The following is a 21,160-nucleotide window of genomic DNA, read 5'->3' as shown; positions in this document are numbered from 1 at the left end:
AATAGAAAATATCTATGGGATATAGGCGAGCTGACCCTGCAGCTTCTGGGTTCCTTTTTTGTAGAGGGGCTTCTGCTGCTGCAGCTGAATGAAGTAGAACGCGGCGAGTATAATGAGAGCAAAAGATAACAGCAACAAAAGAATCGGATCACAAAAGATTTGCCTTTATCCAAGAAGAACTGGAAACTCAAAAAAACTCGAATTAAGAAAAGAAGTTGGAATAGCTTGGCGAACTTGTATCTTCTTCACCAGTGCAGTTCATGGCCGCAAGCTGTCTGCACGAACCGAAATTCCTCCACTTGCCAGTGGATCACCTGATAGTATATAGTAGTACTTGGTGTGGTGGTGGTGGAGGATTTATACCTTCATTTTTACTTTTCGCCCTGTGGTGGTTTCTTTTGTTTTCTCCTCAAACGTGTATCTACCTGTGTGTTGCCTCCCACCAACCCACCCCGTTTTCCACCCACCGCTCCTCCTGCCATCACAGTACAGCGTTGCATTGCGGCCACACGAAGCAGAGCCTGGCCAGTCTTCGCTTGACGGTTATGGGAGGTGGACGTGCTCTCGTGTTTGTGTGTGCTGCTGCTGGAAACTTTTGAAAATATTCTCCTTTTTCCCCCCTGGGCTTTTGAAAAAGTAGACATACACACAACAACACGCAGCCAATTATGTGTTGGAGTGGATGACATTTCGGACAGTGAGGGAAGGGGGACAGTAGTCACCTGGGGACAGCCAACGATTTGGTTATACTTTTCCACCACCCCCTTGTCAATTTAAGTGAATTGTGTCGATTCGTAAGTCAAATCTGTGGAATTCCCCAGTCGTCTCTTGAATGCACCCAGTGAAAAAAGGTAAATCCTACGACGACGTACTTTTCGATTCTACCTGTGAAATTGTTGCAATGCATTTCTCTGTTTGACCCTCCTCGCCTTTTCAATCATATTCCTGGGTGTGTAAGTGTGTGTGTGTGCTCAGTTAGTAGTAGTAAATACCTGTGTGCGTGTGTAGACAAGGGACTCCAGGTGAAGGTCACCTTTTATTTAAAAAAGATTTTTCCAAAAAACCAAAACGGCCTTGTGCTGTGTCCCTTCGTCGACTTCCTTTTCCACCATTTTTATTTTAATTATTATTTTGGTCGGTTGGAAAATGGAGACCGAAAAAATGTTTGGCTTTTCTCACACACTAATCCCTTTTGTGTCAATTGTGTAGTAGTAGTAGAGAGAAAAAAAGAGGCTAGGATTAATTAAGCCACGCTTTACAGCAGACGAGTTTGTTAACGAGCTCATTTGGAAAATTTGGTTGTGTGTGTGACCCAGAGAGGCAAATGGCGACAATGTCGAAGAACTTGTAGTTTAGAGATTTTTGGTCGGGACTTGATTCTCGTTTTTAAATTCGGCCGAGAGTTTCTCGATCTCATTTCCCCATCAAATAAGAAAAGAAAAACAAGTTTCAGATATTCGTACGGCGCACGAGCTTCTGTCGATTTTCTCTCACGAACGACCGCGAAGAATTCCAAGATGAACGAGAATCGGCTGTCGAGATGTTGTCCCCTTTCTTCCATCCATGTAGACAAACGGAACAATTTCCTTGTCCGTCTCTCCCCCCCGTCAGCGTAAATTTCCGTTTGCCGAGATTACAGTCGTTTGTTATGTGAACATAACGAAGGCGATAAGCGTTGCCAGGTAAATAGACGACGACCTTGCCTTATTCCTCTTGGATCACGTCCAGACTCTCCGACAATCATCTCAAAAGAGATGGAGAAATAAAATTCAAAACTTTCTTTCTCTGAGACGAGGAAACAGCTGGAGATACAACAGCTATAGGAATCAAGCAAGGTCAAATGCAAATCTGATCTGTGATGGAGGAGAAGAATATCTCATACCAGATATCACGCAGCACGGCTACATTCCTCTACACACACATGTTCTTTAGTTTCGTTTTGATATGTACCCGTAGAGTTGTTTTTTCTCTCTCTCTCACTCGTCGCCGGTTTTGCATTTGACATTTCGAATCGCCCAGATAGAGAAAGGGCGGAACTCACGTTGCATTTCAACCGGTTTCACTCCCCCCTCCGACCAAGAAATGTTGTCACCCGATATGTGTACGTGTGCAGCAGACATTCAATAACCCGCAACCGCCGTGCATTGAAGTTGTTAAACCTTTTGGGCGACTTGTTTTTAAAAATATATCTGCCGTCTTTTGACGCATCCAGGAGGTTTAGTAAGACGTTAATTGTTGTTGTTGAATTTTCAATAACAACTCTTCACCGTTCCGCACGATCGACAATTCAGCCACCCGACACACACATCCTCCCACACCCTCCTGACGACGTCAATGGAAACATGCTGGGGTCGGTAGGGGGGAAAACTCCCCTCCCAAAAAAGGTGGAGGGTGGATGGTAAAAATTCGTTTCGAGTTGAGGCATTCTTTCACAATGGAAGCAACAACAACACCTTTATTTATCAATGTGTAGGTCGCACACATTGTTGCAACTGTCAATTTTTCAACGCCCACCCGACGACCCCCCCGTCGTTGCTGCTGGCCTCTATTTTGACAGCTTATCAAAGTCATTGGGCCCGTGTGTCGCGTCCGCAATAACAGCAGCCGCACAATTTCTCTCCCCCACCCTGCAATCGTCGTGATCCAGTCCACTCCTCCCCTTTGCAACGCTACAATTCGGAAACTGGTTGTTGCTGCTCCCAATAAGGAAGTATAGAAATGGGCAGGAGGGGGGCTGGTTGGTTGGTTATTGTATCAGAATTTTATTTTATATTTTGGGCTTCACACCATATCCAATTATTTCCGCTTCCGATCCAACAGACGACTCGGCCTTAAATAATATCCTCTCTCTCTCTATTCTTTGGCTTGCGTGTAATGTTGGGATTATACTGTATAACGCCATAACAAAATATTAAGAGAGGAAAAAAATGTATTGATTGATTTTGATTTTCTTTTTGTAGATCGATAATCGCTCGATTCCATGAGTCACATGAGACTGGAGGACATTTGAATTTTTTGGCGCCTCGACAAACACAGCGTAGAAAAGAAACAAAAATAAAAATGGACGGATCTACTGGCATTTGGATGGGCTTGACGTTGGCCGCCCCGTTGACTCTGGTGCCCGAAATCGCCTTGCTCCGGCTGATGCACTCCAGACGGGCCGCCTGGCATCCGCTGGACGTCCTTTTGGTGGCCCTCCTGGTTGGCCAGCTGTGCTGTACTCTGGTAACCTTGGGCTTGAGTGCCGCCGCCCTGGCCAGAAATGCCGGTCTCCTCCCTGGCCTGGGCTCTGACGGTTCGCCCAGGATCCTGGAAGGTGAAAGTGCATCAGGTCGGCCGTTGGTTGCCCTGGAATTGCTTCATCATCACCGGACGCCCCTCTGTGCCGCCCTCATCTCCTTCTGGGCAGCCGCCCACACTCTTCACGCCGCCACGCTGACGTCCATGGCCGTCGACCGGGCCATGACCATCCGATGGTCTTACAAGTACCGCGTCAGCGTCCGCCGCACTCAGATCCGCTACCACGTCGTCGTTTTGGCCGTCGTCAGCCTATTGGTTGGCGTCGCCACTTTATTCGCCAGCGGAATTGGAACGTCGTCGTCGACGTCGTCGGCCGTTTCATCGTTTATTCGACCGGCGCCCATTCAACCGGCCGTCTTGACGCCATCAGCAGTCTCGAACGATTCGGCCATCATCGCCGAAGCGGCCGTCATGGCCATGGAGCTGGAAAATTGCTCGTTTCTTCCGTACACGTTCGATTCGCGGTTCTCGCTCTTTTGGCTCTGCTTGCACGGCGTCCTCTTCTTGACGACGCTCACGGCCGGCGCCGTCATCTTCGTCACCCGAGTCATGATCCGTTGCTCGCGCGGATTCTCGGGTCGACTGGGCTTGGCCGGCGGCTCCGGCTCAGATATGCGGACCCTGGGCAACGCGTCGGACGGATCGTCGGCCACTTTGCCACTTCCGACTTCTTCGTCGTCATCTCTGCCGACCTTACCGGCCCCTCCGCCTCCTCGTTACACTCCCGGACCGGTGGCGTGTCTCAGCGCCGGCAGCCTGGGCGGCCATCACCAGCACGCCGGAACGGCCAAAGTGTCGCCCACTCCGCAACTGATGACGCGCTCCAGTCATCCGAATTTCATGTTCGGATCGACCGACAAAACTTTTATGAATCTTTTGCATCATCACGAGTCGGGACTGGCCGGCAATCATCACAAAACGGGCACGGCCGATTTCTCTGCTGCTGCCGTTGCTGCTACTGGAGGAGGAAGTGGCGGCTGCTGCGGCGGTGGTAGCTGGAACAGACAAAGGCACTCGACAGTGGCAGCTGTGCTCATCGTGGCGTACTTTACTCATCATCTCCCATTACTGGTAAGTCTCTCCCCTCTATATCTCATTAGAATACAGACCGCCAAAGCGATTAGCTATTCATTGATATTCGTTTTTCGAATTAAAATTATGAATAGCCTAATAGATAATACCCCGCGGCGCGTGGGCCGCACCCTCCTCTTTTTATATTGTTGTTTGCCTATATACCACGGCCTGTGCTGGTCCTGTCGACTATATAGAAAGTAGAGTACACTTGGATTAATCGCTTTGAATTATTATCAAAACGGTTGGAACATTTTCAAGTGCTGCTCGGTCTATCTACGTGCTGGGGAGAATAGGAAATTTGCATCTGGTTTTTCGCTTCACGGCTGTTGCCTTCCTTTTTTTGATCGATTTGACCGCGTTTGATGCTCTCCCCCTATGGACGTCTGTTTTTATTTTGGTGGTGTTGGGCTGTGCATTCAGTCAATTTCCCCAGTCGCCAACTCTCACAGTGTAGAATTATATCTAGCGGCGTGTGTGTGTGGACTGTAGATGTTGTGTGGTCACGCTCTACGGGGTCACGGTTGACGGGAGAGAGAATGTCTAACCGGCGTCGGTCGTTGTACACACATATATATTCTAAAAAAAAAGTCTTCATCTGGAAACACCTGCCGATCACCGCAGGAGACCTCAAATTGTATAACACTCGAATGATGTAGTATGGCAGGTGTTGAAATTGAAGACTGTGTGTAACATTTCGGCCGCAAAACAAAAACTCCCGGCCGTCCTGGGAGTGTTATCTAACATTTCTTGGGCGTGCAATAACGAAAAAAAAGAGAATAGCGCGCCAAGGCCGATCTCTAACTATTGCTTCTTCGTTGGGGGGCATATATCTCATGCGACTATGATGAATCCATTGTGTGATTTTTCTCATTTGAAATTCATTCAAAAAGATTTTTGGGAAAGCCAATTCGATAGAAAAAAAAGAGACCGAAAACAAAACGAAACAACAAAAAGGACGTTGCCAAGTTGATATTGCCTCCACTCATGTGTTATAGCTGGAAAAAAACCAAAAGATGGATGACTCTCATTTGATTCTTATATTACAAGTGGGTTTGCTGGGGGTTTGTTTTGTTTTGGCTCCGATGCCAAAAAGTCTTTTGCTGATGACCTCCCGCATCTTTTTTATTTTTTTCACGCACAAAACATAAAAAAATCCTTCGGCGTCGTATCTTTTCAATGATGGAACAACATGAGCAATGAGCCGTTGATGAATTTGTCGGATGCGCCAACGGGCACGCCATCAGCCCCGTCGAAATAACTGCCAACACTGGGTAGTAGTAGCTAGTAGTACCCACAGCGTGTGATGCACCAAATCTAACCATTTGTGAAATGCGCGCAAACAGATCAGAACATTTTTAGAGTTAAACAAAGCTGTTTTGGCGTGACTGGGCCGGGGGAAAAAAAATATAGAATTGCAGTTCACGGTCATTAAGTCGGAAGAAAAACCACGGGAGGGTTCCTCAGACCAGACTGTATTATTTTGATGTCAATCATTTTCCATCTCTTTTGTTAGTGCTGCGGCCATAGTCCACGAGGCGGATCGGACGGACAGCGCTGTGCTCGGTGCTGGTCTAGTTTTTTCAAGACAAATAAAAACGGTATTTCGTGTAGTTTTCCATTCAACACGGAACCGAATCGCTTCCTCCTGCACGAAAAATCCCGTTGAGAATAGGGGGGGGACGACTAGCGCGGCCACTCGGAACCACCCTCTCGTCCAGCACTCTAGTGGCCTATTCATATCGAAAAATATAACCCACTCGTTGGTAACAACACTATGAAAGAAAATATAAGCCCGGCCTTTATATATTTATAAGCTACTTCTTCACGTTCTGGTGGAAGCCAATTTTTTCGGTTATTTGGGGGAACAACAACGAAGAAGAAGACATGCAGGAGACGAACGGACATGTCGGGTGGATTATTATTAAGGGGCTTTTCTCGGTCGATTGTTATTCGGTTAAACTCACGCAGAGGACCTGGAATATAGTCAAGAAGAAGAATCGAAAAATTGGGCTCAAGAGTTTAGATATAGACGAGAGATGGGAGCTATAGCAGTTTATAGTGAAATGAAAAGGTTCAGCTCGATCTAACCCGCCTCCTCCTCCTCTTTTCACGCGCCGTCATACCTTAACACTAAACCGCGCGCTGCCGCAGCCGGCCGTATTTTTCCTGCCATGTTATCTAATCTAATAAATATATAGTATCTCGTCGCCAGCAGTGCTGTGAACGAGGATCTAACGAGGTTCTTCTCGGCCGGCTCCTGTAATTGTCGAGTGCGCGTCTCACTTGAGGCGTCGTCCGCGGGCGGCCAAAACTTTTCGGTCCATCGGAATCGAAAGGAAAAAGAAAAGAAAAAAAATTGACTGGCACATCGCCACATAATCCAACGGACTGGACAATCAGTTTGCTGGCCGTGCACACACAAATAAAAAAAGGAGACCGCAATAAGTAGTGCATTGGCCAGCCAGAAGCTAAAGAACTGGAACTCGATTGAAGGCGACGACTAGACGTCCATATAGAAAAAAGCCAAGAAGGACGGACGTAAAGAAAAGAAAAGAAAAAGAAAATGGTTTATTGCCCTTTGTTAGTAGAGAGCTGCTAAACTAATGATCTGATTGCCAAAAGCAGCTCCAGCACAAAGATGGACGTCGACGACGACTCGCGAGCCCTTTGGCCATCCGAGTCGAATTTTTTTTTTTACTTGCCGCCAGTCAAAATAAGAACCCGCAATTATTCGGCACGACGGCGGCGGCGGCGTCGACACGCAGTGAAACAAAAGACGAACGCTACAACAAAAAAATCTTTCCTTTTCATCTTTTTTTGTCGGGACGATCAGGTGTCTTTTGGCCCGGCGGCGGTCCCGCCACATTGTTGGGTCATTCCTGGCCAGCGCATTTCTCTCGTCGTCGTCGTTCTTTGCGGCTCCTTTTTTCTATTTTAATCAAATCTCTCCCTTTGACATTTTACGATTTGCATGTCGTCGCAATGCCAGAAAGACGTTGCGCCTACTACTACCGAGCTATGATATTATTATGCCGAGCGTCGTCGTCGTCGTCGCCGTCTAGATTTTATTCGCTAGATATGACACGGGTCATTTCCTATACAGTTGATGAGGTTTTCCGCTCCTGTTTTTACACAAACCACTGTGGAAGCTACTTTACTATGTATTTTTACTCCCATCAGCCCTGGAAAATAACTACGAGTACGTATACAACAACATTTTTCTTGTTTTTGTTTGTACTCCTGGTTGTTTTTTCTCGATAAAACACGTACACAGGATATGGGCCTTGTTATTCAAGAGCGCGTTCATTGTCAAACACCCAATCGGATCCACGCCGAACCAAAATTGTTTGTTGAACACGTTAGAGAGCGCATGAAGGGATATCGGTGGCAACTCCCCCCCACCAGAACTATAGTAGAATACAATACCCCCCTCTCTTACATCTTAACATTCGCTTTCTCTATTTTTTTACCGGAGAACACGGACATGTTTTTGTTGTTGGGTTTTTTCTTCCCCCGTAGAGGAAGGAAGGAGCAAAAAAAACAAACTAGGATATAGAAGAAAGCGGCGGAAGAAAAGAGGAGAAAACCCAGCGGAATCGAAAGGAAATCGAGAAGAGTAGAGTGGGGGGGACTATATGTCGGTCGTTATACATTTTTTATTTATTTTCTTGTATTCGCCACGTCGACAAAAATTGTTTGTATTCAATGAAGCTCGTCGCTTTTTCTATATATTTTTTCGCTTCCTTATTCTTTTCTCTCTCCGCGTGTCTAATACTTGAACACGAACAGCAGCTGGAGATTTCAGATTAGAGAGTAACGTCCAGGTGATTGCATTGAAAGAAGAAGAAAAAAAAGTTTATAGGAAAAACACATTTTTTCTTTCGTTTGTGTGTGTGTTGTCAGAGAGTGGGCCGGCTGTCATCAACCAGAAGCCCCACACGTGATGATCATTTCCCTTATAATATAACATGTGTCTGAAAAAAATGTATTGATGAATCTATTCCAAACGAATAGGCAAGTTCTACCATATAGTAGAACTCTCAGTATTTTCGCCCACAGGTCAGAAACTCTTTTGATATGTATCTGAACCTGGACAACACCAGAAAAACCAGAAACTTGTTTTCCCTTTTTTCTTCTTTTTTTAAAAGGAAAAAATTGACTTTTTTGGGTTTCTTCCTTCTTTCCCCTCCCCTGTGTGTCTGGCCCGTTCCACCAACTCACACAAAGCAAACCTTACTGGAACACACGGCCTTGTGGCCGACGTGGACGACCCTCGTCGTTTTGATGTGTTAAAGCAGCAGGGAAGCGGAAAGAAGAAAAAAACATTGAATGGCTTTTTCGGGCGGCTCTCCAAAGTTCCTCTCAGCCGTACCTTTTATCTTATCCTGATTACGCCTTCAATGTCTTCCACTGTTGCTGCCCTCTTTCTCCTGGTCAATTTTATTTCTCCCCGTGTAAGACACAAATAAAAGGTGAAGGCTTTCATCAACCACCGAGAACAAAAACCTGACCACAAGTCAAAGAGCAATGACTGTCTTGCGCTCGCCTTTGATTAATTCAAAGCAGTTTTTTCCTCGTTTCTGTATATTTTCGTTCTCATTAAAAAAAAGCAAACGGTGAGGAACGCGGTTCCTCATCAATTCAACAAAATAATTCCTCGAATGTTTTTGTTTTTTGATTTTTTTGGCCGAGCTCCTTTTGTAATTTTTCTCGTTCTCATTTGAGAAGCGATTCCTATTTGGGTGTGTGCTTGTTTATTATCAGTGTCATCTCTCTTTTTAGCTTTAAATGCGTGTGGACTCTGAATTTCTCGTTTATCCGGTCCACTGACTGCTAGCTGCACCGACCGAAAAAGTTGTACGGAGGAGAGAAACGGCACACTTGATATCACATGATATAATCCGAAAATACAGACAAAAAAATATCCAACAGAAACCAGTTGAAATCGGAAAGAAGGAAAATATAAGAGAGCTCCCCCCCCCCATTTTTTTTTAAGAGACTCGACTCATTAAACAACTGGACAGAACAACAATCTTATAAACAAAAAAAACTTAGAAAGTCGTCATAAAAAAAAATAATACAGGGAAAATTCAAACAAAACAATTTAGGCAAACATGCAAACCACTTTGGAGCGTGTGTGGAGAAAACCGGCGTCGTATATAATATACATTTAGAGAGTTGGTAGATCATGAATCTGTGCTGCTTCTCTCAAGTGTTGGGGCGACAACCAATTGGATTTCTAATTTTTATTTTGAAATCCATCGTCACATTTCGATGATTTCGCAGAGACTCTTAACCCCCTTGAAGCCAATAATAATACGAGGACTACTTGAATTCGTTTCTCTTGTGTCGTATGTAGTTGTCACAAAGAGATTGCCGATTATTTTCCACGCTCTTGAGTTTTCGTGTGAGAAGAAGAAATGGATGACAGAGCAGAAGAAGAAGAAGACACCCCCCGGTCGTGATTGGTACGCCCCTGCTGGCAAACAAACAAGAAGGGAAAGTCAATTTTAGAAAAAAAAAACAGAGTGAAATTTTTTCGACGAGATAATTTCAATTTGAATTGCAGTTGGTGCGATAACTGCGCGTGTGCTGAGGCTGTATGCCCCTGCGAGGCTCAGCACGACGCTGGCGAAAGTTTTTTTTTTTCTCCCGAAAATTGTTTTGTTTGTCCAATCGAGTGAACGCGCCATGGGCTCACCTCACCCCAGGGGGGTCTCCGAAGGAAAAGAAACGGAAGTAAAAGCGAACCTTGAGGTTGTTTGGTATTTTTTCTTGACGACATCCGATACTCGTTGATGACGGTTTTCTACCCTTTTTTATTATTGGGTCCCCTCGTCGACATTCCCGCGGTCGATGGCGCCGTGGACGCCAACGAACGAACGAACGAACCAAGTCGATTGAAAATTGGTTGCATTTCTGCGGATAGAAATAATAATAATAATAAAAACCAGCCGCAAAAGGACGACCTGTTTTGTTTTGCATTAGACAAAAGAGCGTGAGTCCATCCACTTTATATAAACCAGTTGGGCTAATCTTTTCTTTTGAGCCGATAAAGAGAGGAGGAGGTTATTCTTTTAACGTCTTTCAAAGTTATTTCACTATTTGAAGAATTCCTCCTCCTAAATAGACGCTTGCTTGTTCTATCGCCATTGAATTTTGTTGTTTTTTTGGCCTTAAGAAAAATGGAATGGGGCGTCGTCGTTTTCTTTTGTGCTCGCAGACTCTCATCTTTTTTCTTTTTCCCTTTCCTTTTTCTTATACTTTGACGATCACGCAACTGCCGGCCATTCTTTTTTCAGCGCGTTATCGAACCTCCTTCTTCTTCTTTTCCTCTCAAATATATCTGCATACCTTTGGCTGTGTCGTCATCAACAGCTGTTTCGCTACATCTTTTTTGTTTGAGTGAAAGTCATCTTTCTTCTTATCTCCATGTGGAAACTCTCTGCGGTGGTCAAAATCAACCGCCGTCGAGGGCACGTCCGCCGAACCAACGAACGAACGAACGAAAGAGAAAAAATAAAAGGGGGGAAAAGAAAGCCCCGGCAATCGTCTTTGACAGCAGCAAGGTTATCCTCTTTAACAGCCAGTCGTGAAAAACGATAAACCACAGCATCAGCTTCGCCGAGGTATATTATTGTGTACGCGCTGTACACAGGAGGTACGTACACATACGGCCGAAAAGGGGGATCGTAAATTTGAGCGGCGGCCATCATCATCGTGTAATGGATGGCCGGGACCCGCGCGATCAAGGCGCATTGGCCCCGCCGACCACTTTCTCTTTTCATTCTTCCACTACGTTGAAATAACGCCACTAGCAACAATAACAGTAGCAGCCCAGCCAAAAAATGTTGTTCGTCTTATTTTTGATTATTTTTATTTCTTCCTATGTGTGTGTGTGTGTAAGCAAGTTTTTGATCCCACCGTGTACACAGACACACGCAGCTGCCGTTTTGATTTATATATTTGTGGAACTTTTCGGTTGGGAAAGAAAGTCACGTTCGATTGATCGGTGTGAACAATCAGAATTAAGAGTCTTTTATTTCTTTCCTTATTCATCGGAGCGAATAGAATTTGAATTGCCACCCAATCACGTTCCAAGATCAGGTTGCCCCTCAGTTGACTTGACCCAACGGACCGAGAAATGAATCTCGACGCGACCAGCATATAACGAAAGAAAATAGGAACTGGTTTGTGCGTTCAAACTTTTTTATTTGGACGAGCTGGCGTTTCCGTGTGTTTTTGAAAGGGATCACGTTATTGGCCATTCAAAAACTCGCAGACACACCCAAGTTTTCAACCGGGAGAGACACAATCAATTCCATCGTTTGGCCCGATAAGGACATTTTCGGGAAACGGGATAACATTCTAACCCAAAGAAAATATTTTTCTCTTCTTCATTTTTTGCCTTTCGTCGTGTTCATGTCATATTATTCAAATGCCCGCTAAAATGGAAAAAAAAATGTGGGTTTGGGGTTTGATCGCCTCCTCCGAAAAGTCACGCTTACCAATTTCTTCTTCTTCTTCTCGCCCTTAAAAAATTCACGGCTTCTAAGTTCTTCTTGCTCGACGCCGTGTTGGGTTGATGGCTTGTCACGCTCGATAATTGCCGATCCTCCTCTTCTTCTTCTTTCGTCTCTCAACACATCACGCACGATCGACAGTGTCTATATAGGCCCGTAAAAAATTGTGGGGGGGATGAGAGAACTATCCCGCCAGAAAAAAGACAACAACAACACACCAAAAAAGATGCAAATAATAATAAAAACCTCTAGCGACCCCTGCCGTATAAGGTGCGCGACTTTTTCTTCAACTCGTCGTTTCAACTTTTTTTTCTGTTACCAAGAAGAGAAAGAGAAAAAAAGAATATAAGACGTTGGCTGCATAGTAATAATACGGGTCGTCCCTTTGTGGCAACTTTTATTTTTGAGTTAAATTCAAAAGGTAGTAGTAGTACATTATATATCAAAAGAACTTTGGCTTGTGCCTGGCGTTAAACGGTTGGAGGCCAGCAGTCGTTTGATCGTGCATCATACGGATCATTTGAGCGTCGCCTTTACACAAGTAAGAGAGAGGTCACACGCAGCCAACGGCGAACTTTGGCAGTCGATTTTTTGGTTGTTTTTTTTTTCTTTTGAATTCATACCGAGAAATGTATCAAATGTCAACCATTCCGGCTGGGAATGCGATTATATTTTTCGGGAGCAGGAGGAAGTCGATTAAAGACAAGTTTATATAACTAGTTGAGAGTTGGTAAATGAGTTCACGAGAAAGGTACGCGGAAATCCCAGCAGGGCCGTCGATATGTAGCTACACGCCGAGCCCGTTAATCAAAAAATAAACCAACGGGTTGGCGTAGAACCTGGAAGAATCCTATGAGATCGTGATTGACGTGATGTGGGTTACTAGAGATGTAGGACGGCCAACCAGCAACATCTGCCGAAGAAGAATCTTTTGCAGAGAAAAAAAATCAAACCAGAAGAGAAAAATGAGAACATGAAACCGTCAAATGAATGATGGCATCACAAACGGTGAAACAAAACAACACACAAGTCTCTTTTTCTTTTTTCGGAATTGCCCGCGGAGCAGCAGCCAATCGAAATGGTCTGTAACCTCCGTCGTCATCACGTAACGGTAACGGCCAGAAAAACGACCGGCTTGTCTTGTGTGTCTGTTGACCCGTTGGCCTGGCCGGGCTGCTGCTGAAGCTCTTCCGCCTTTTTTATCCATCCAAACATTCTGCACTCGGGCAGCAGCAGCAACTCCTTTTTTCTTCTTTTTCCATGTCGTAAATCGCGTCATTGCTGCAGCCGCTAACGGGGCGACATCAGAGGCCACGCGAGTTCTACTCTTTAACACGAACTTTGTTTTATAGTCAAAAGAAAAACATCTGCAGCGCAGGAGGAGCAGAGAGAGAGAGAGAGGTGTGGTGAATGTTTGCACGTTCGTTTTACCTTGTCCGGTAAATATCTACTACTCTACGCCGGACGGATTCTTTTGTTTATGGTGCGGGTGTATAGATATGTATTTGCCCAGCCCAGAAAGAAGTTTGTTGTGCTGTCGGCCCTTTGTTATTATTATTTCTCAAAAGAAAAAAAGGAAAAAATATTCACCTTTTTCTCGTGCTGTTTTTCATATATCATTTTCGGCTTGTCATCCCCAACTTTTATTCAACTTTGAAAAATCATGTTTTTCTTTTTTTAAAAAAAAGCTATTGGGTGGATGGCAACTGGAAAGGGGAGGCCACAATAAAAAAAGATATGGAAGAGAATGATCAAGTTGTGTCTGTCTGTGCAAGGGGACGACACACTATCTATTATGCCCTGCGGGTAACAAAGGCTCGGGTAACGGAAGAAGTGCGGTAACCCGAGTACACATTTGCATTTCTGCGGCTTCTTCTTCTTCTTCCCTTCTTATCAAATGTTTCTATAGCATCATCTCTTGTTGGTTGGTGGAGACGCCAGACTTTTTATGGGGACCTCTTCATTTATTCTTTTTTACAATTACACGCCAAAACAATTTGATTTACACCTTTTCACGACGGAATTGACGAAATTCCCAGCATCAGAGAACGATTCATCTCGACCAGACAAAAAAAGTGAAATGATCGGCTGTCTGGGCGCTGTCAAAGAACATTTCGATGTATATGGTGTCGTGACCACATTAGCCCAGCTAGTATAGTTTCCTTTTTCGGGACCGTCCAAAATAAAAAAAATAAAAAATTGAAACTCCCGCCAAGTTGATTGAAACATTTTCTTTCTCTCTCCGACGCGACGTGCAGGAAGAAAAAGTGTACACTGGCGTCTCTATACATATAATGCAACTCTCGTTTTTCTTCCTTTCGGGACTTTGGGAGGGCCGGGCAGTCGGGGGAGTCGACCGACAAGGAGCTCAGCGGCAGTAGGGCGGATCCCCCTGTGCTTGTAGTATTTTCCACTTTCGCCTGGCAGTATAAATTCTGATCCGGAGCTCTGGACTCTCGGCTTTTTCTTCCCACACAGAGCCGAAAGTATATAAGCAACTTGCCTACACACACATGTGCCAAGTCGACACCTCGCATGTATCGTAATCATACAGCTTAGAGAGACGAGCTTTGAACAGCAGACGGCCATGAAACGGCGATCACGCAACGCTCCATCGATCGATTTTATTCTTTTCTTTTCTTTGGGGGCTATTCCAAGTTCTTTATTATCTCTCCCATACCAACGAATTGTAGTGAACATGCATTATCTACATATAAATAAGTATCTGATGAAATGGAACGGATAGAGACACGATCGGCGAACAGAGATTTGAGTTCCCCAATGCCGTCGAAATCATTAAACAATTGAAATCTCGTTGTTGTCTATTTACTTTCTCTTTAGTGTCGTGTTTGTGGGTAATATAATCGTCGTGGTCCAACAGTATCGATTGTCTGATGCCGATCTAATGAACATGTTTTGTTTGTCTTTTTTATTTTTCTAAAGGTTTTGACGACGCTGGGCACGTTTTTCGCCGACATTCTGCCGTCCGCTTGGCCTTTTTCCGCCCTCGTCTTGGGTTTGTCTCTTTTCTCTGGCCTCTTGTTCATGGCCGTCCTGGTTTTTATCGACCCAGTCCTCTACGCTTGGATGGTGGACTCGCTCAGACCGGGGTCACGCCGCATTGGCGCTGACCGACATCGTCATCTCAACCACCACCACCACCACCACCACCACCGCTCGCCCGTGACTTCCGAATCGGCCACTCTGGAACCCAATCTCATCGCTCCCATGAAAATCGGTACAATTTAAAAAATTTAAAATTTTCAGTTTTTCTTGTATAAAGAGAGATTTTAAAATGATTGACATCCATTTTTTTTTTAAATTTGCAGACGATGACACCCGTTACCGGATGAGCCAGATTTATTCGCAGGAACCCACCGAAGCCAAATTCCCTTTGACTAACGGTTCTCTCTTCGTTCACCTGATGAACCCTTCGTCAGGCGATGGTAAACGAGGTACGTCATCGACACTTGTCGGCGCACTAAATTGCTCTCCTTATTTCCTTTACGTGGCTAATAATTCCCGTCGAAATGTACAGCGTTATTTATTTCTTTTTATTTATTTCTTTTTCTTTTTGGCTGCGGGGACGTCATGACAGGCAATCGGCGTCCATCAAGAATGGGCGTTTCGGCCTACGACCACCGCCCAGCTCAGCAGCAGCAACAACAACAACGTGGATCGGCTATCATGGGGTCTCAGTCTCACATTGCCGAAGCCGTTTACCCCGAAGCCACTAAGCCGCCGTTGATGACGTTTATGAGCCGAGCCAGGATCCTATCCATGACGTCGACTATCGACTCTTTCCAAAGCCAATGCGCCAATGTCGATACATTACCAACCTCATCCCGGCACCACCACCACCAGTCGCAGTCGCAGTTGCAGTCGATTGAACCGTTTTACAACGACCCGTTGTCTTCGATCGGTGCCCCACCTTCGTTCGCCGACGCCGAGGAGCAAGTGGCTGACGTGCTGCTCGCACCCGTTCATCACGCAGCCCATCACGTCACCGCATCATCGACTTCGCTCCACTCGAAATTCAAGAGTCACGAACCGATTTACGCTTCCCTGTCCGAGACACTCAGCTCGAGTCACACGCTCGAAAGCGTCGAGGGCCCCGCCGGAAGCCTCCTGGACGAATTTGCGCCGAATTTGCTGCGGCAAAGAGAAATTGACGACGACGACGAAGAAGAAGAAGAAGACGAAGGGTCAGCCACGGAAAGCGCTGGAGATGATTTCGAGTTTCACAACATCAGAACATCGCGCCAGACGCTCATTACCCCGCCGAACGACGTTGTTGCCTCCGCATCTGCATCAGCATCAACCGAAGTTGTTTTCGGATTGGAGGATTTGAGACCGCGCTCGAGAGTCGCCCGCTCTGCCACTTATCGCATCTTGTGCAACGGACTCGACGTCAAATGCGCCGGCAAACACGACACGATGGCCGTCGCCGACGACACCCGAGAAGTGCTGGCGGCTACCAGCGAAAGCCGCCACGGAATCGTCACTTGCGTCACTATCCAGGTCAATATTTCTCTCTATAGCTTCTTTTCTTTTCTATTTTTATATTATGGTCGCCATCGAGAGAGTTTGCTGGGTTATAATAATAACCAAACATGTTTTCATTTGCTGCTGCGTAGATTGGACCCAAGGAACAACAGCAGACGGCATTTGGGGAGTCGTCGTCCAGTTTACGACGCTCCAAATTGCTGACATCATTGTCGATGAACGACATCGACGTCCTCGGTGAAAGTCAAGAGGACGACCTCAGCAGCGGCCTGGACTATAGCGACGGCAAGTTTGACGGCTGTTGCGTTCGCAGCGATTCGCTCTTTTCCCTCTACATGGACGGGTCGGATCCGCTCCAATCGTCACCAGAGTCGTCGCTGACGTCTCCCTTCAAAGAGAATCAGTCGCTCATTTGTTCGGCCATTGAATTGTCCAGCAATCAGACGACGAAAAATGAATCGAGTCCAGTGCGACGCTCGCCATTCCGGCAACAACAACAGCAGCACCAACAACCGATGGTGAATTTGCGTAAAAAGTCGAGTCACCGAAGCCGGGCAGCCGTGCTGAAGCGGTTCCAGGAGAGGGAGATGTCGTGGCCGAGTCAAGGTAACGGGATCCAATCTCTCAAGACGGGCAGCGTCGTGTCGATTGCTGCCCTCAAAGCCGCTCTAACTCAATCGCCCACGTCCCACTACCTGGACAACGGCGAACTCTACTTCCCTCAGCGGCTGCAACAACAACAACAACAACACAAGCAGCAACAACAACAACAGCAATCCAAAACGGTTTTCGTCAGCGATTACATTTGAAGGAGAAAAAATGTTTTTTATTCGTGACGGAGATAAATAACGTGACGAGGTCATCGAGAGGAAACGACGAATTTTCGCATTTCTTTTTTCTTCTTGTTCCAGCGCACGGCAAAAAAAAAGCTTTAACAATCATCACTCTCTCTCTCATCTTCTTTTCACCCTATAACAATTATTCTAGTGGCTGGGAATTGATTTGTATTTAACAGCTATTCTATAAATATTTTTGGTCCGCTCTCGTGTATTATAGAACTTTTTAGCACATGTGTAATAATATTAACTCGATTGATGTCGTTGTGTGTGTGTGTACATTGCTTTAACGTTGGTGTTTTGTGTACTTTGGAATGTCGTTTGTTTCGGAATTGTTTCGACGGTTTTCCCTGGCAGATTTTCATTCCGCCTCTGTTCACACACAAGCACTCACGAATGAATGGCTCCGAGATATTGACGGTACAACAAAAGAGACGATGAAAAGAGAACGAAAAAGTGGCAATGTTTCTGTTTCTGTACAAGAGAAATCAGTTGCTCTTTTTTGGCATCCATCACGTCTGTCTCATGTCTCAGCCAGTCCTGACCTTTTTTCATTCGTACAATTTCATAAGAAAAGGTGGCTGCTGTTTTTGTTTATTTTATGATTTGTGTGTATTTCGGTTTCGCGAAATACTTCAACAACAGTGCTATCACACATATATACATTCGGATGATGATGATGATCAATGTTTTATGTATATCTACATACAGTATATACCCGTGTATATATTTATGTGTATGTCTGTGCGTGCGTGTGCGTATTCTTTATTCTCCCCCCTCCACCCAACGCAATAACTTTGTGTGTTATATACAACCAGTCACCTTTTTTTCTTCTCCCATCATCCAAGCACTTTCTCTCTCTACACACACACACCTTAATTTTAATAGCCCCCCTCCCCCCATCTAGCTCCACAATTTATATCAATCCAGGTTTATATTCTTCTTTCGTGTGTAAATACTTGAATTATTACGAAAAAGAAAACAAAAATTCAAATAACTTTCACGTTCTATTAATTCGGAATGAGCACTTTTGGGTCCCCATTGCAGATTTTTGGAGAGAGAGTGAAGAAACAAATTATTTGGAAAGAAAACTAAGCCAAGTACGTATTACGTCGGCCTGTCACATTTCAATAGAGTTGAGGTAGCTATCGTCATCATTGTTGTCTTCACGCTGCTGCTGCAATCTCGTCACGGCTGGCTGACTTTCCAGGTTGTTGTGATTATTTGTCCATGCCGACTTGTCGAGTTGCGCATCGTGAGCAGACAACCGCTCACCTTTGGTCATGACGTAAAAGAAGAAATGGAATCCGTCTCCGAACGTCTCGGTGCGGATGCTCCAGCCGTATAGCTCCCGGGCGTAGATCCGCTTGCGAAAGTGAGGTTGGGCGAACGTGATGGAAATGAACCGGCCTCGGCTGCTCAGTACCTGGCTCACCTGCACAATATTATGACATAGAAATTCAAATCGATTCAGCAGCCTGCAAATGGCCTATTTATTATTACCTGAATAAGAATATCATCCATCAGAGTTCGGCTGTCGGGCGACAAGCTCCAGGGATCCCGTTCTCCAACCAGGAGAGCGTCTAGCGTGGCCTTCTCGATCACAATATCAAAGCTGCCGCTTTCGAATTTCAAATCTTTGATATCCATAACGAGCCATTGCATTGATCGAGCCTCCTCGGATCGATTCTTCATATTTTCGACTACCACAGTCGAGTAATCGACGTTGGTAATGTTATGGAAACCGTCCCGATACATGTCTTCGCTTAGTCTGCTGTTGCCGCACCCTACACAAACGAGCCAATGAGTCATCACATCGTTGTCGATCAAGAAAAGAAAGCAGAGTTCTTCATTGACAGTTCATTGAGATGCTATAAACTTTCGTTACCCAACATTAGGATCCTGTCGGATGGTTGCACTTCTTTGCGGATGAGGTCCTTGAATACCGAGTAGCTTTTGCACCACTCGAAAGATTCTTCTGAACCATATCGTTCGTTCCAGTAATCCACCGACGAGTAGTCTGTATTCTTGTCAGGCAAACAAGACATGACCTGCAATCTAGCTCTACTCTTATAAGTAAGTTTCAAATCCTCAGTCTGTTAAATTGAACGCTAGATGCCAGCACCTGCTTTGAGCTTTGACAACAATCATTATTAGCAGAATACTTTTTGGAACCGACAAACTTCGGTTGGAACTATTTCGACTATTATCTAATCAACTTTCTGTTTAAAATCAATTCAGGTGAGTAAAACGAGTCCTTAGAATCAGCCAAGAATCATTTAGAGTGTTTTGTTCAAATTTTCTTACCTGCTACTTTTAACAAAATGTGCTCTACCAACTACCAGGGGTACCAGCAAAACGTGACTGGCGTCAATGCTTTCAGTTCTAACTACTAGAGACATCTGGGTATCATTCAAATAAACCGTTTTATTTATATTTCTATTTCAGAAACAAAATGTCCAAATTAGCTGCCTTTTTTACTTCGGATAAAGGCCACATGACAACTGGTGTACTAGCTATCTTAGCTACAACTTCTGCAACACTCGTTCCATACCTACCCAATACCTTGTTCTTAGACAAGACTAAAGAATTCCTCCAGCTCTTCAGGTAAATATTTCCCCCTTGACGTAAACTACAAATTTGATGTAGAATTCTTTTCATTAACTCGTGCTAGAGATGGCTTTCCAGTTCCTGTCCCAGCCGAAATGATTGAAAAAGTGAATCAAGTTAAAAGTGATTTGAAATTGGAACAAGATATCTCAAGCAGAATACCTGCAGAATCATCCTTCACGGTTTTTGGATTTGATATTATTCATATTGGAACTGCCAAATTTAGAACTGGAGCAATTATTGGAATACCTGCTAATTACAACTATAAATCATCCATCACTCCTGCTGACAAGCAAAATATTGTTGTAAGTTTTCTTCCCTAGAGTTTTTTAGTCACCATCATTGGAACAACGGTACTTGTTGTTTTTTGTTACAACTGAGTACAGATTATTGTCTGGCAGCCTATTTAATTGACTTTGCATTGGTTTAGGTGGGACAAAAAACTGTCCACTGGACCACTCCTGAAGGAATTGCATTGGAATCTTCATTACTTTTGTCTGATTCAGCTCAAAAGTATGCGATCGCTCGAGAAATGTGCAAAGCAAATACCCAACATGTGGCTCTTCAAACGTTCGTAAACATGGCTTCTTGCTACGCCTATTATTATGTGGCCTACAAATTCAATCGAAGAGCAAATATGTTTGCCCGCCCTTTTCAGCTTCGTGCAACTCTTTACACCCTCTTGGGTGGTATCATGTTTACTACGTGGATGTTCATTAAAGACTTTACAACGTACCGTTGGGAAGAAGATGCTGACGAAGCAGCCGCCGGAATATCGGAAGAATACGCTAAAGGCGCACTTGAGTTTTACAGCAAAATTTTGCAACGAAACTTGGCAATGAGGTCGCTTCTTGGCGATGAAGGTCCCAAGTTGTACACTTCTTTAGGCAATGATCGCGAGACATTTAGAACGAAACACGTCCCTTTTGTGACTCTTCGAGACCGGGCTGCACGCCGGTTTGAATCTTTTAAAAAGCCAGAGGAACCGGCGCCAGTAAAAGATTCATGAAATCATAAATATCTAGTGCCATTGTTCATATAGTTTCTCTATGAAAGCAAAAAATAAAAATAATGTATGTAGTCTTGAGATTTATAGTTTTGGGCTAATTTTAAGCTCACGTTGCAGTGCACAGTCTACACGGAAAAACAAACTTTTCTTACTCTAGCATAAATTACCCGTCTTGAAGATTTTAAAATTTTTTTAATTGTGACAAAGCTAAAATAATTCCACCTCAAGTCTTTTTTTTTACCTCTAGTTTTTTCTGTGGTTCGTTATTTTATTTGTTTAAACTTTGTATTTTGCGCCAATTT

General features: G+C 44.7%; 3 protein-coding genes across 3 annotated transcripts; 2 read left to right on the top strand and 1 right to left on the bottom strand.

The window, feature by feature from the left end:
* The first annotated feature begins 255 nt into the window (after nucleotides 1-255).
* Nucleotides 256-17,689, top strand: LOC124203900. Its single transcript, XM_046600789.1, has 6 exons — nucleotides 256-851; nucleotides 2,961-4,371; nucleotides 14,841-15,135; nucleotides 15,227-15,352; nucleotides 15,496-16,418; nucleotides 16,535-17,689. Exons 2-6 carry the CDS (start codon nucleotides 3,061-3,063, stop codon nucleotides 17,210-17,212), a joined length of 3,333 nt encoding a protein of 1,110 aa, XP_046456745.1. The 5' UTR covers nucleotides 256-851; nucleotides 2,961-3,060; the 3' UTR covers nucleotides 17,213-17,689.
* Nucleotides 17,690-18,233: 544 nt separating this feature from the next.
* LOC124203926 (EEF1A lysine methyltransferase 4-like) lies at nucleotides 18,234-19,622 on the bottom strand. Its single transcript, XM_046600822.1, has 4 exons — nucleotides 19,547-19,622; nucleotides 19,128-19,374; nucleotides 18,743-19,026; nucleotides 18,234-18,674 (listed from the first exon to the last, which is right to left on the bottom strand). Exons 2-4 carry the CDS (start codon nucleotides 19,285-19,287, stop codon nucleotides 18,360-18,362), a joined length of 759 nt encoding a protein of 252 aa, XP_046456778.1. The 5' UTR covers nucleotides 19,288-19,374; nucleotides 19,547-19,622; the 3' UTR covers nucleotides 18,234-18,359.
* Nucleotides 19,374-20,936, top strand: LOC124203904 (transmembrane protein 177-like). The gene is made up of 4 exons (XM_046600802.1): nucleotides 19,374-19,480; nucleotides 19,688-19,846; nucleotides 19,914-20,154; nucleotides 20,280-20,936. Exons 2-4 carry the CDS (start codon nucleotides 19,695-19,697, stop codon nucleotides 20,856-20,858), a joined length of 972 nt encoding a protein of 323 aa, XP_046456758.1. The 5' UTR covers nucleotides 19,374-19,480; nucleotides 19,688-19,694; the 3' UTR covers nucleotides 20,859-20,936.
* The last annotated feature ends 224 nt before the right edge of the window (nucleotides 20,937-21,160 follow it).

Source organism: Daphnia pulex, chromosome 2, assembly GCF_021134715.1.
Source record: "Daphnia pulex isolate KAP4 chromosome 2, ASM2113471v1".
In the NCBI taxonomy this organism is placed as follows: domain Eukaryota; kingdom Metazoa; phylum Arthropoda; class Branchiopoda; order Diplostraca; family Daphniidae; genus Daphnia; species Daphnia pulex.
Note: the sequence above shows the minus strand (reverse complement) of the source record. Positions and strands in the feature narration are given on the sequence as shown.